The sequence below is a fragment of the Larus michahellis genome, chromosome Z (genome assembly GCF_964199755.1).
Source record: "Larus michahellis chromosome Z, bLarMic1.1, whole genome shotgun sequence".
Classification (NCBI taxonomy): Eukaryota; Metazoa; Chordata; class Aves; order Charadriiformes; family Laridae; genus Larus; species Larus michahellis.
Genome location: NC_133930.1, coordinates 13,587,340 through 13,602,361, shown reverse-complemented (window position 1 = coordinate 13,602,361; position 15,022 = coordinate 13,587,340). Strand labels below are relative to the sequence as shown.

At 43.2% G+C, this 15,022-nt stretch overlaps 1 protein-coding gene across 2 annotated transcripts; it reads right to left on the bottom strand.

The window, feature by feature from the left end:
* Positions 1–262: 262 nt before the first annotated feature.
* On the bottom strand, positions 263–14,034 carry DNAJC21 (DnaJ heat shock protein family (Hsp40) member C21). 2 transcript variants are annotated; one of them, XM_074569828.1, is made up of 12 exons: positions 13,809–14,034; positions 13,389–13,482; positions 12,314–12,437; positions 11,306–11,428; positions 8,028–8,332; positions 6,576–6,727; positions 6,127–6,214; positions 5,724–5,882; positions 5,043–5,082; positions 2,888–3,078; positions 2,403–2,478; positions 263–1,691 (listed from the first exon to the last, which is right to left on the bottom strand). In XM_074569828.1, exons 1-12 carry the CDS (start codon positions 13,903–13,905, stop codon positions 1,527–1,529), a joined length of 1,614 nt encoding a protein of 537 aa, XP_074425929.1. In that variant the 5' UTR covers positions 13,906–14,034; the 3' UTR covers positions 263–1,526. The 2 variants fall into 2 exon arrangements, with proteins under 2 accessions (XP_074425929.1, XP_074425931.1); XM_074569830.1 differs by having other exon boundaries at positions 2,403–2,475.
* Positions 14,035–15,022: the final 988 nt, after the last annotated feature.

Sequence of the window (15,022 nt, the reverse complement as noted above, 5' to 3'; positions counted from 1 at the left end):
TGGACTTTGTAGCATCCAGAGTCCGCTGTGGGCTGTTACCAGCGGTGCTGTGAAGTGCTTCCTGCTGCTCTGGCCCAGGTCCTTCCACCACAGTGTTTACTGTGGGCTCTGAAACGCGTTTTCACAGAAGCAGCACCCGCTCCCCAATGGCCGAGTCCCTGGCTGCCTTGTGCAGCGGTCACCACTGCTCCTGCACCCACCCCTGCTACCAGAACCTTGCCATTTATATCCAACGCATACATGCATTTGTAAAACACACAAATTATAAAGTATTTGGTTTTATTTAAATAAGAAAAAAAAACCAAACCACTTCAGTCACAACTAGCACTGCAGGGTTAAGTCTGTGAGATTTCACTTACATAAGCATAGTCGATCTCTGCCTGAGCAGAACATCACTGGAGGTTTCAGAGTTAAAACTGTTTACCCTTACTACAAGGATACACTGTAATTACAGCATGAAAAAAAAATAAATCTGCACACAGAAGTTGAAAAGTTTCTAATTACAGTAATTATTTTTATCAGGGGGCTCTAATCCAGTCGTCATCATCTCCAAAACATGCTTTTCTTTTCCTCCTGCTGTTTTTGGGATTGCGCAGCACACCCATTAGTCATTTAGCAAAGATGCAAACTCTGGCTGGTGAAGTAAGATGCCGTGTTTCTTTCTTACATAATCACTTTTTTTAATGTTTTAGTTAATTACCTCCAACCAAAAAAAATGGTGGTGTGGATGGTCAGCAAGAATTGTACATTTATCATTTCACTGTCATTCAAATTTTAGCATTTGAGACGAGCTGAAACTTTAGAGAAACTTGGTTAACGCAAAATCAGTGAGTGCTTCTGGAAATTTATACTCTAGGGGTTTCCTAAACAACATAGCACAGCCTTGACTGGGCACGGCCTTCTCCAAGTGCATTGACAAGTCCTGTGTAAAATCCACTTCCACTGCAAAATCAAGTGTTATCCCAACTTTTTGTTTTAAAGTGCTGTTCAAGATCAGGTAGATTATGCATTTAAACAGAGGTACAATACAAATTCCTATGTTGTTTTTCATGAGAAATCAAAAGAAAAAAAGACCCTTGGAAATGGCAGAAGAAAAGCCAGTGCTTTTCCATGTCTCGGTGATGTTTGATCTTTGATAGATGATCAAAGCAGCACAGGCCCCTCTAATGGCTACACTCAGCCTATGCTAAGCCCTCTCAGAAAAGCAGCAATGCAAGCGTTAAAATAACTTATTTTCGCTGTGCAAGTTCCTACAGGACTACAAGGTGGAGTAGCTTTGAATTACTATTTCCCCATCACCACTGTGAAAGCTGCTGAGACAGTAGGTCTAAGCCAGTCATTAAATGCTCATAAAACCAAAAGAAAGCACAGATTCCTTCACAAGGTATTACTCCTTTTGTTGCATCTTCTTTCTTTTTTTTTTCCCCAAAATTCTCCCATTTATCCCCAAACACAGGTAGTGTGCACCTTTCAGTTTCAGCAGAGTTTTCATGTATGGTTCTCAAGACTGTCACTGTAGCAAAGTTCTACCTGTTTTTACGTTTCTCTTTTTTGTTTCTGGTGTTCACAGCTCCATTTACAGCTGGCGCTTGTGTTGCTTTTGCATGTCCTGTGGCTTTTAGGTGCTCAAACAGTTTATTTCGGGATGGAAATGCAGAGTTGCAGGTTACACAGTGGATGGGAACTTCATTCTACAAGGAGGGAAAAACCAAAATGCTTCACATATGCAATAAACGTAATACACCAATTTCTTGCATGCAGCTTCTCTTAGACAATGAAGTGTGAATAAGCTGTTTGTTTCTATCGCAGATATTCCATTACTGATTAACAATTAAATAGTTATGTTTTTAAAAAATCACAAGTATAGCTTCTTGAAATTTCAAAGAGTACTAAGCAGAACCAAGAACAACAAAAGATGCCTTGCAAATAGAATTCCAGATAAAGAATACTTTTGATCTGACTTGACTATACACACAAGACTTTGGGCTCTGAGATTTAGTGAATTTCATGTGTCTTAGCTCTAGTTATTGCAAGATTTTGAGCTTTCTGGGAAGCATCGATATTGGGAAAGATGCAAATGGTGCTGCCTGTCACCTGCCTGACGTCAGCAGCTCTGTCTTCAGTTGTTTAATTCCAGGCAGTTGGTTTGAACTGCCTTGGGTACAGAGCTTTACCAACTCTATTAGAAGTCAAATTTAGTCCTGCTCTTCTCTGCACGGACAAGAGCTGATGTTCCAGTCTCCTAGCTTCTAATAAAATCACAGGGATAGAAATAGCTTTATCATTAAAAAATAAGCAAAAACACTGAAACAGAATTTGTGGATCGGAGGTGATCAAGCAACCAACCTTCTTTGTAATAACATGACCACCAGCTTTTAAATAGTGTAAGTAATTTGACATACCGTTGTTGGTTGCTCTGAAGATGCCTTAGCAGGCTTTTTTGCGTCCTTGGCTTTTTTCCCTTTAGGCTTCGTACTGCTGGTAAACAAAGAGAAACCAAGATCAGTGCACAGGAGCATTCAACATTTAAGAGCTTCTGATGGTTTCAAATCATCAGTATCTCTGCGGCTTCCCCCGTTCTGCCTTCACACAACACAATGCAAGTGCTTCCAGCAAAAAAATAAAGCAATGTTATATGATCAGTTGTTGACCTTAAGATTCAGCTACATGACAGATCTGCTACTGATAAGTGATGTGGCAGGGATCTGCAGTCAAACGCCACTTCCAAAGTAGATCCCAACACTCCTTGTTTAGTATCACATTTATTTAACTCTGATTTAGTGGGAGTAGCCCCCAGTTCACATCGGTGAGTAAATCTAGACGTGTTTGACAGAATCAAACGTGACACAGAATGACACAGCGACTGCGATATTGCAGGTCAGCGCACCTTTTCGCTTCAGTTTTCGCTTCGTTCACTTGGCTGACATCTTCTGTAGCGCTTGTGTCCTCTGACGCAGTACATCTCGGGCCATCATTTACCAACTCCTCTGCCGATCCAGCATCCTTGTCCACGCAGGGCACCTCCTTTTGCTCAACTGTTTCTTCATCAGCACTTTTATCAAAAGAGTCCTCATAAGTCTGTCCAAACAGAAGAAATGCAAGTTAACTACTTTAAGTTCATTAGTGATTATGTTTATAGTCTTATACCTCATTTACCTCAAACACGGGTGGGTGGGCAGAACAGAAAGCCATGGACCCTCTTAATTTTACTGTGTGTTTTCAGTGAGCCTGTAACAGGTAAAACCTTAGTTTTCCTGTTTTGAAAGGTGAGGCCACCTGTGATGAAGGCAAGAAACACCAATAAAACAGCTTCTAGAACTATGGAAGAGAAGAATGAAGGTAGCTTTTAATTATACACAGGGCTTGTTCTGTTCTGGCTACCATTTCACATTGTTAACAGTGCCTTACTTACAATTTTGCAAAATGTTAATTATTTAGGCTAAAGTTTTTTGTGCCAGACACCTGCGTTAGGATGCATAAGCCAAAATAACAGAGCTGACTGAAGTCAGACAGACACACTGTATTTTCCCTCCCTAACATTAGAAATGCTGGCAGCCTTTTCCACGTACCAGAACACAGCATAGACTTGATACATGCAGTTCGTCAAAAGATCAACCCCTGAGCATGTCTGAAGCAAAACAGCTCAGCTCCCAAAAGCCGGATAATAAATTTGACCTAACACTACAGTAATGCAACTCTGTCACCTCTAGTATCTTTTGCAGAGTCTCAGGTACCTGAAAAAAACTGGCTAATCTATCTACTGTCAGGAAAACAAAACAAAACCCATAGTGATCCCCTGCACTCTGTAAAGTTTGGTAGAGGACAGAGGTGATGTTTCCAGAAGAATCTCTCTGCACAAGATTCCAGCTCATGCTACGCAAGAGTGGCACCTACTGTCTGGGCTGCAGAAGACTTTGTGACCAAACCAATGGAAGAGACGCAGTGCCTATATACAACCTATATGCAACCTATACAGTGAGAACAAGACCTTCTGATTTCAAACTGAGGAGGCAAGAACTGAACAGGAGCCTGATGGCCTGGACAGAAACAAGAAGGTCAAGCGAATACTGACTTGGACTATGCAGTACCAGCTAAAGAGAAGCAAGAAAAATTCAGTTGCCTGAAGGTCTCAGGATACTTTTCTTGAGGATGAGAGATACTGACAGTATGGGAGAGGGCAGAGAATGTGAACACGCAATAGGAGACTAGAGGGGTTAGGTTTGGGGAAGGCAGAAGACCACCTTGGCAAAGGATGGAAGAGGCAGGACCTGGTACAGACAACTCACTGGGACAAGGCTAGGATTGAGGTAGTAAGCAGAGAAGAGGTAAGACTTGAAAAGGATCAAGCTTGAGGAAGGCAGACAGAACAGTCTGCTCACTAGGGTGCTCCTGCCACTCAAGCCTGAAACAGCTTGCAGTTCTTGAATGTCACCTTGTTGCTGTCAGCACCGATCAGTTACATCATGCACTGACTCAGATCCTGGAGTACAACAGATTGGCGTTACTTGTGTTTACAATCCACATGAAAGGTGGAACGGATGTGTTCGTTCCAACAACTACAGTGTCACTAGGATGCCAATAATGCGTTAGCTTTTTTTCCCCCCAAGTTAGAGATTAAGAAACAATACATTATACCGACTCTAGCAACCACAGCAGAAAATGACTGCCAATTGAGCTGCTAATGCACTAAGGCCATTGCTGGCCTTTCTGATCAACTCCTTGTATTCTCCCTATCTGCCTGTTTCCGTCTGTTTTCCTTACACTTCAGACTGTAGTGTTTTCAGAGCCAGCACCATGTTTATTAGGATCTGCACAAACAGAACAAAATGAGGCCTATAAGATAATTATCATAAAAGATTATTATAATAAAGTGTAATAAAAATTACTTTGCAGTCAAAGAAGAATTAAAAATATCTGAAGATAATCTTCAAGCTCTGTAGAATTCCAAATTCTCTCTTATTTTTCAGGACAAAAAAAGTTAAGTTAGAAGATAATAAAACTGGGTTGTAAAGTTCCCTGAATATTATTATATGACTACATACCATCATTGTTTTCTGTTTCTTCCTCTGCTTCTTCGAGAGTCTGTAAAGATACGAATTTAAAATTACCTTTTTTTCAAGAAAAAACATAAGCGAGTACAATTTCTAAAAAGGTGTCAAGTTATATTTTTGCTTATCCTCTTCACATGATATTACGGTGACGGTAGTCACAAACAGAAAACTACTCATGCCCGAAATGAAAACAACAGTTCTCCTAAACTACTCATTGCATGTAGTAAAACATTTATTCTGCTCAGAGTGAGATAGCTGGTATCATGCTTTGGCCATTCAAAAAATGAAGTTGTGCAACTTCATCAATTCTGATTTTCAGCACACTCATTTTCTATGTATGCTAGCATCCAACTGACAAAAAGCACCAAAAAAGTACCAAATCAATAAACACTGTCCCTGTCAAAGTTCCCCTGTTTGAAAAATAACAATCACTACTTTTCCTTAATGTGTAACTTTAAGAAGCAGAGAAAATATGAGACTATTATCCTACAACATTTGAATCCAGTCATACTAATGCGTGCATTTTACTGGAACTATGATGCTAAGAAATATTTTAAATTGCACAATTCTGTGAGTTCCATCACAACTATAAGTCATCAGAAGCTCCCTCCCAGGGCCTCCAAGACTTATTAAATCATTAGTCACAATAAATTTAAAACCAATTTAAAGTACTTCTGTTTGGGCATGTCTTCTGTTTCTTCCTCCTCTTTGGTATGTATTCCATTTACATCACCCAAAGACACAGGAAACTTCCCTTCTTCTTGTTCCAGTTGCTGTCGTAGGAGTGCCACCATCTCTCGATGCTTCTTTGATTTTTCATGATTTTTCATGCTGTGAAGACCAGCAAATTGTTACTGCAGGTAGCTCTGAGCAAACGTTGTTATATTTGCATATAAAGTAATAACAGGCCTGTTACCCATCACTACTAAGTACGGAAAAATTCTGCCCTGACAATGTCTCTACTGGAAAGATGGCACTGACCATTATGTGAAGTCAAGAAGTCTTTAAAACACATTTTTAAAAAAGTTAAAAACCTAACACGCCCACCCCCAAATCCCCAACCACAAGCACTTACGCTTTCTCAGTTTTTAACAATTTGTCACAAGCAGGGCAGTACAGACCATCAACAAATTCAGCTTCTTCAGTCTCATCATTCAGTTTGTCTGAAGAGATCAGTGGGGATCAGAGAGACAAAGTCAGATGAGCGATTTTTGAGTAAGCTGCTCTTAAAGCCCCAGCAAATAGTCACCACACTGACATTCAATTTCTTTAGTATTACTGACATGCAGACAGATTAAGACCATCTCACCAAATCATACATTAGGGTAAATTAACAGCAGCAGCTCCATGTCTTCTCATGTTCAATGGAGAACATCAGAGAGAGAGAGACTCTATCCTGGCACGCCTCAGCTGGAGGCAGGGAGCTGCACCACAGTCAGAACTGTGAATCTGGGGCTTTAAGTGCAGTGAGGCCATACTCAGGCTGCCACAACTCACTCTAGATCACTCCCCCACACCCCATACCTTCGATGCCTTTTGTCTCCTGTTCCTCTAACTCGTCTTCATCATCTGATCCATCTCCAAATTCCTTTTCATATTGTGCCTCCATCTCTTGCAACTCTCTCTCCAGATCTGACATAGTTATCCAGCTCTGCTCTTTATACTGCTCAGCAAGCCTTTAAGTAGAATAATTCAGTAACTTTTACACTGCATCCATGAGATGGGAATTACAGAAACAGTATTATTTAAAAGATAACTTGTTCTTCTCTGATATCTTAGGAGGGAAGTCCTGAACATATTATGATGGAGTAAACAATTGTTTGTAGGGCCTGGAAATTTGAGCAGTTAATTTGTGATGTCAGTGGGCACATCTGTGCTGCAAGTAGAGAGGTATTAAGGTAGGTGGATCCTGCCTGAATTTCAGGCAAGAAATGCTGTGCAGCATGGTCAATATCAAGGCAACAGCAGGGAAGCCAGCTCAATCCTCAAAGCAGTACAGCTGCTTTTACCTGTTGCAAGATCCAAACCCACAAACAATACAGGACCACAAAAGCCACAAGGACGTTACTCCTTGACTCTGCGCTATGGGAATGTGCCAGCCCAGTTTTCCAAATCTAAGTGTGGCCCAAGCTATCAAACAGCAGAATTTTGCCACAGCTGGTTCCTGGACTCAGACTTATCAAGCCATTTGTCAGTAAATGCCTAACTCTGCTTAAATGCCTAACTCTGCTTCATCCTCCCTTCGGGGGGGGGGGGGGGGGGGGGAAGTATGTATAAAAAAATAAATTCTACATAATGCATTTCACATATATTTTAGCTATTGCTATGTAATTTTAATAAATATGCAATTGTTTTGCAAGTGAGTCTTTTGAAGTATTTAAGCTACCTCTTCCCTTTTTCAGGCAAAAAGCTCTTCTAGTTGGAAGAATAAATTGTGCTTACACTCCGGAGATCGCCTCTTCCTTCTACTTAATTTTGGGAAAAATGAAGCATCAAAGAAACGCACTTATTCCAACGAAAGGGTCCTTTCCGAAGAGTTAAAAGGAAAAGGAAAGCTAAATTAATTTTCCCCCACTTTCTTTTTAGCAGGTATCTTTCCAAGACAGATGAAGCTGATCTAAGTCCAGCTTGCCATAGTGCTGTTCTCCTCAACACACACTCTTTTTTCTTTAAAGTAACAATAACTATTAAATCTTACTTCCCCAGGTAATTCAAAGCACACTGGATGCTACTAAGCCAGTTACCTGCAGCACACAGATAACTATTCCCTAGTTATCTTAGATCTCTACATGTCGGTACAACGCAAAGGGACTCAAGTTTTAAAAAGGTCAGACTTGAGGCCAAAACTAAAATATGAAATTTTCAAGGATGTTTAAGAGAGCGAGTAGAGTTACTATTAGAGTCTAACTCTATATGGTATCCCCATGGATAGTTTTTCCAAGTTTAAAGGAAAAGATTTGTTCCACATTTACGTACTTGGCTTGTTTGAGCTTCTGCTGCTTCCGAAATTCCTCTGCTTTCCTAGTTTTTTCCGCATTTTGTTCTTCTACAAGCTTTCTATGAGCCTGTACTCTTTTATCCCTTTTACGAATAAAGGCTACTAGCTGACGGACCAGTTCATTCCTCTCTTTCCTTGCTTTATCTCTCGTTTTCTTGTTCTCTTTTTCCATAGCTCTTTTCTCCCAGCGGTTTGACGCTTGTCTTGTGTCGTATTCTTCTTTCCACGCAAAGTTTTTCTGAGTACAGAAACTCTGCCAATACGCATAGAAAGGGTGGACTACCTGTAAGAAAAAAGTATTTAAAAAAGTCACTTGTTTAGAAGGGGGACAAAAACCACACCAAATAATTCAGCATTTTTATAGCAGTTTTGTATCTTCTGCACAGGCCAGTTTTTACCCAGAGTATAAAGAAATCACACGAAGGTTTAGAGAAACCTCTAATATCATCCTTAAAGTTTCAACCCATGCTGCATCAGCAACCTTCTCTAAACCATTCCAGACTGCAACTTTTAAGAAAAGGTCCCCTTGCAGGATTGGACTGTGCTTATGCTAGTGCCCAGTTACTTAGCTTTGCTGGACTTTTCCTGTCAAACTGAAAAGCACCATCAGAATCAGATATGCAGTCCACAAGCAGGCATGTGCACCTGTTATTGCCTAAAAACCGCCATACCAAATTACACCAAAGGTCAGCCATACATTTCCAAAAGCAGACAACAATTACCATAAAAACAGCAATAAAACAAACACATGTACATAATACTATTTCTTCCCAGTATATTTTCTCTGCTTACAGAACAAGAGAGAAATTAACCACCCTTGATGGATTTTTCTTTCATAAATTTGTTCAGTATTTATTAACACATGTAAATTGTTGGTGTATACAGTATCATCAAGCAGTAACCTGCAGAGTTTAACGGGGGCTATGTGTAGATGCTAACAAAACTCCTGTTGTGTAGCAAATTATAAGACTGCAGGTTAAAATCATGCCCTCTAGCTCTCACATTAAAAGTAACAGTAAATGATCTTTCCTTTTCCTCCTTCCTTTTACTATTCACGAGTAAACGCTGGATTAATAAAATGGCACAATAATTTTTTGTTTCCAGTCTCTGTTCCTCTCCAAGTAATTCTTAAACTTCTGCATTTTGTACATTCAGGAAATAAGATATGCCTAAACTCCTTTCTTACACTACTTGCCCCATTAAGCTGCCTTTTTACGACTTACTCCTACTTGCACTACTGCTTATATTTTGGAATTCCTCACAGAAGTATTTAACCTAACAGTTAAATATCTCTGCTTTAAGTATCTCCTCCTCCTTCTGCCACTGGCATTCACGTAGACTACAACTATCAACACCTCAACACTAATTTCTAATGGCGTACCTACATGCAAAGGTTCGTGGCTGTGGCCTCTGGCAGGTAAGTCACTACAATTTTTCTCTGCTATCACAAGAACCCAGGTCTGTAATAACCAATAAATATTCATATGTAATCCAATAACCTAAGTGAGACTAGACTCTCTGTCTCAGATTTCCGCTTCAGAAAGGGATATCTTCTGTGCAAAAAGGACGCATGGCCATCAACTGATGATAGGGATCATCCTCCCCTTCGGTAGCTGTATGAGCTAAGGCTTTCCTCCTCCTCAGCCACTACCTGAAATACAGGCACATCTCTGACATTCTCCAGAAGACTGTGCAGCAGCTCTTGCTGAACTCCCCGGTGGATTTTGTTTTGCCTACTACTTATACTTGGAGCTGATCACTTTTGTTTCTGCATCTAATTGACCTACAAGTCTTCTCCTCCCATGAAGTCTTGTGAAGTGACTTAAGAATATCTTCCCTGTCTGCCTGGCATTTATTGAGCCACCTCTCAAGCTTCTTTTGAATTAACTCAGTAGACTGAACCAGAGAGCGTTCACATCACACATTCCGAAGTCTCTGTAGACTTTTTGTAGCTCCCTTCTAAAACTCTTTCCCCACAATACTCCCACTGAGTAGGTAAGTGGGCACGGCAACGCTGGAATCTTCTGACAGTGTAATCTCTTTGTCTGGATATAAGATAACAGGGATAATGACTTTCCCATTTAACTGAGGCTATTTCCCATAAAATATCCCCATGGATCCCTTTAAAAAAAAGTGAGAATTCTGCTTCCAGAGCAGTGTGATGATGGAGATGTCAAAGCATGCTGGTGTTAGAATTCCAGCCATTTTTGGAGTTATTAAATGACAACATAAAAGCTATTTTGGGTCTATAATCTCATCTATCCTGTGGCCTCCAAACAAGTGGTTTCCAAAAGATGTTTTAAAATAACTCCATTGGTAGACTGATTTTCGCTGTTTCAGAGACAGTAAATATCCTCTCCCTGGAAAAAACTTCTATTTGTTAAACCATCCTGTAATTTTATCTGACATTCAAACACCCATTCTGACACTCTTAGTTTGATTTTTAACTTTGTTTCCAACTCCAGCCAAGTTTTGTACCATTGAAGTTACTCATTTTTAAGGTACGTATCAATTTAAATTTCATAAATAATTAGTCATACAGGACAATTCCACTAAATATGACAGGGAGAAGTAACAGACTAGGAGCAGCACTGGAGTACGCTGATACTGTGCAGTTATTCATGGAGAAAGTGCTATTACTTTACTATTTGATTTCAACACAGGAATATTGGTTACCTTAAAAAAAAAAAAAAAGAGAAGTTTGATAGAACAACAAATAGTTAGCAAACCAGAGGACAAGAATTCAAGTGTTCCCCACCTATTTTCTTTTCTTGCTTCCCAAACGAAAGGATGCAGTATTTTGGACATTAAATCTTACCACAGAATAATTGTAAAGGACAAGATTTTCATAGTGGGAGCTCCCATTGCAGGTCAACCACACATCTCCCATTTCCCACAGGCTGTGTTATGCGGCAAGTGCTATGCAATCCTCTTAAATGAGGCAAGACACTAAATGTAAGTTTCCTTGGCATAATTGATGGTTAGCCCTGTGAAGTGTTTGTCTGACAACTTACACTAAAAGCCTGGGTAATAATATAGTCCAACAGGAAATACCAATTTTAATTCAACTAAATATTATGAATCAGAACACAAGCACTTCCTTTACAGTAGTGGTCTACAGTAGAAGAAAAGACAGAAGACACATGGTTTTCTATTCACCTCAGACATCAGCAGAAGCCTTTCCTTTGATTCCAGTATGGGACAAAATAATGACTTAACTATGTTACTTTCAGTTCAGATTTACACTTGCTCTTACCGTATCATAGTCACTTTGGGAATACCCAAACATAGGGAATTCTTCGGTACCTTCCTGGGTCATATATTCCATTTCTTCTTTTGCAATCTTTTCAAAAACTTGTCGATAGACTGTAAAGAATCCCTGAAATTAAAAAGAAATTCTGATTCATTTTGTGTGACTTAATAATTGATGTACAAATGCTCAACTACAGTGGTGTATTTTAGAGAATATTACAATTCTGCAACAGCAACTCAAAATCAGGGTAAACGCCTTGTAAGCTATTGCTCTAGGTAGCAAGACTCTTGTTTAACAAATTTCCCATTCTCTCCCATTCCTTTTATTTCCATCTCTTTCATGTGGTCTCTGTCTCTCTCACACATGAAGCTCTCATATTCAAATCTAAACCCAAAAAAGTTTCAGCATGCTGGGGATACCGATATGTTTCTGGTTACACAGGACCAAGTTTTGAGGAAGTTCCAAATACAGAATTCCTTATTAAGTATCCTAGCGATCTCTTTAAATGAAGATGTTACTAACACACTCCTACTATAGTAACCCAAAGACAGATAAGGGTTTTCTCTGGCAAAGGTTTTCCTAATCACCTGGAGCTTTTTAAGTTATGACAAATGTCTTAAAATCTAACAGCGAATTATATTATAGGAAGCACAATTCCCCCAGGCACTGCTATTATATTGCTTTTCTTTAGCCTGAAGCATTCTAGCTTGCTAAAGATATTTCTGAATAAACAGATGGTTTGCAAAGCATTGGAACACTTCACTATATAACATACATAAATAATATACACACGCTCTGTAGTTGTATGGTATAGTTGGAAATCACAAAATCATAAGTAGTTGTTGTACAATAAGCAGGAATTAAAGCTTGCGTAAACATCCAGACTAAGTTTTGTCTTAGAAAGATTTGCGGAAGCATTTTTACCACCTGTGCTCAACAATTCCATGCATAACTTTTCAACACTTTTCAATAAATTTAAATTGATTCATTAAAGATAAATTAATGCATTACCTTTTCATCATCTCCGTATCCAGAGTAACAGCTAACAGTGAAGTAGCGCAGCAGATCTAAACTATCATCTTGATAGTCTCCATCAACCCCTCCTTTCTGCAGAGCCTCTCTGTGATTATCATACCTAGGAAAAATTCACAATATCAAGGATGTAGAGACACAGAACACTCCCCAGTGCCAGTAAGCTAACACAGTACATGTATCACCTCAATGTATAGCTTAGCTCAGTGTCTGAAATTTGAGTCTCATATCCAAAGTCTTCAGAGTGGAAAAAGACAGGCTCAATAAATATTCCCTTAGCAGCAATTTCTTAACAGGAAGGTAGCAAACACATTTAGCAAGGTGCTTCAATAAGCAGCAATTCAGAATGGGTAGGTCACTATTTAAATCATCCAACACTTACACACACTCAAAAACCCCAAAATCACACATTAACGTATAAAAAACTGAGAAACAGTACTTTCAAGAAGGACAAACTTAGTACAGGTGGTTTGTGGCTGCAGCCCATTTGAAAAACAAGTCACTCAGAACACGTGAAGTAGCAAACTCTTAAAAAGAGATACGTGTGCACATTTCAAATTAGTACTGTCACAGAAACACGACACTATGTATGTCGTTAAGGCTGACCACCCGCAGTCACCAATATCACATTAAACACGTGCATGCACTCAGTGCGGTGCTCCCCCTCTTCCCAGCTCAGGTGGAGGGAGGGCTGTGACTGCAGGATACCGGAGCTAACCTGCAAGCTGCCTCATGCGCTGCGAGGGAGAGATGGACGCCAGCACCGGTGCGTCCCCAGAGGAGAGGAGGCCAGCAGTGGTGCGGGACGCCCCCAGAGGAGGCCAGCACTGGCGTGTGCCCAGAGGCCTCCTCAGCGCCCGCTGCCACTTCCCCAGGAGGCTGCAGGTCGCATGGCTCTCAGCCCTTTCAAAGCCCGAAGCAAAGGGGCTGCTTCTGCCCCCGAGGCCCGCCCTGACCAGCCGCGAGGCCCAGCCAGCAGCAAATTCAAAGTTCCTGGATGAGACAGAATCTAAAGCAGTCTTTTCCAGACCGCTACCAGATGAAGGCTGCTCACCAGGCTCGCTCCTGGGGGTCACTGAGCACATCGTACGCCGCCTGGATTAACTTGAACTGCTCTGCTGCTTCCTCCGCGTTCTCGAGGTTTTTATCTGTAAGACAATTTAACGACGCTGTGAACGACCCAACGCGCCCGCCACAACCGCTCCACAAACCCCAGGCAGAAGCCACGGCCGCCAGCACCCACACGCTGCCCGGGCGCGGCCTCCTGCCCCGGCTCCCCGCAGGCCCCCGGCGCAGACGCGAGGCTCCCCGGCGCCACCACCGCCGGCCGAGCACCTGCCGCAGCCGCCTGTGAGGCTTCTCCCCCGGCACGCGGGGGCCGGCGGGGCCCGGCGGGGCGCAGGCAGGCCGGGCCCTCTCCTCAGGCCTGCGGCCGGGCCGGGCCGGCGCAGGACGGGCGTCGCGGCGGCCGTACCCGGGTGCCAGCGCAGCGCCAGCCGGCGGTAGGCCCGCTTCAGCTCCTCCTCGGCGGCGTCGCGCTTCACCCCCAGCACCTCGTAGTAACACTTCATGGCGGCGGGACGGCGGCTCCGCCTGGGGGAAAGCGCCGGCCGGCCGGCGGCCCGGCTGAGGCAGCGGGGAGAGGCGGGGCCGGCGGCGGCGGCGCAGCCATGAGGCGCCCGGGCTGCCCCCGCCCCGCGCCGGGCGGGGCCAGCAGGCGGCGGGCGGGGCGGGCCCCGCCGGGGAAGGGCGGCTGGGCTGCAGCGCTACGGTCAGCGGGATGCGGGGGTCTGGCTTGATGGCGATGAGACTACGAGTCAACAGGGTGCCCCGGTCGCCCAAAGGGCCAGCTGTGTCCTGGGGAGCATCCATCAGAGCACAGCGGGCCGGGTGACTGTCCCAGGCTGATGTGGCCCCACCTCGAGTGGTGTGTGTGGTTTTGGGTGCCCCAACGTAAGAGGGACATCAAGCTATCAAACTACTCAAGTGTGTGCAGAGGAGGGCGAGCAAGACGGTGAAAGGCCTTGAGGGCAAGACTCATGAGGAGCGGCTGAGGCCACTGGGCTTGTTCAGCTTGGAGCAGAGGCGGCTGAGGGGTGCCCTCACGGCAGCCTGCACCTTCTTCATGGCAAGCAGCGGAGCGGGAGGTGCTGACCTCCTCTCTCTGGGGACCTGTGACAGGACACGAGGGCATGGAATGGAGCTGTGCCAGGGGAAGTTCAGGTTGGACACTGGGCGGGCGTGTTGATCTGCTTGAGGGTAGGTTGGCTCTGCAGAGGGATCTGGACAGGCTGGACCGATGGGCTGAGACCAATGGTATGAGGTTCAACAAGGCCAAGTGCCGGGTCCTGCACTTGGGTCACAACAACCCCATGCAGCGCTACAGGATTGGGGCAGAATGGCTTGAAAGCAGCTCGACAGAAAAGGACTTGGGAGTGTTGGTTGACAGCCGGCTGAATATGAGCCAGCAGTGTGCCCAGGTGGCCAAGAAGGCCAACAGCATCCTAGCCTGTATCAGGAATAGTGTGGTGAGCCGGACTAGGGAAGTGATCATCCCCCTGTACTCGGCACTGGTGAGGCCCCACCTCGAGTACTGCGTTCAGTTTTGGGCCCCTCGCTACAAGAGGGACATTGAGGTGTTGGAGCGTGTCCAGAGAAGGGCTACAAAGCTGGTGAGGGGCCTGGAGG

Bases quoted from the DNA above. Each gene is read 5' to 3' on its own strand.
- DNAJC21 (XM_074569828.1), bottom strand. From the start codon at position 13,905: ATGAAGTGTTACTACGAGGTGCTGGGGGTGAAGCGCGACGCCGCCGAG. The intron at 11,429-12,313 runs GTAATGCATTAA...TTTTAATTTCAG, and splicing joins GATACGGAGATGATGAAAAG to GGATTCTTTACAGTCTATCG. The intron at 3,079-5,042 runs GTATGTAGTCAT...CTGTTTGGACAG, and splicing joins AGAAACAGAAAACAATGATG to ACTTATGAGGACTCTTTTGA.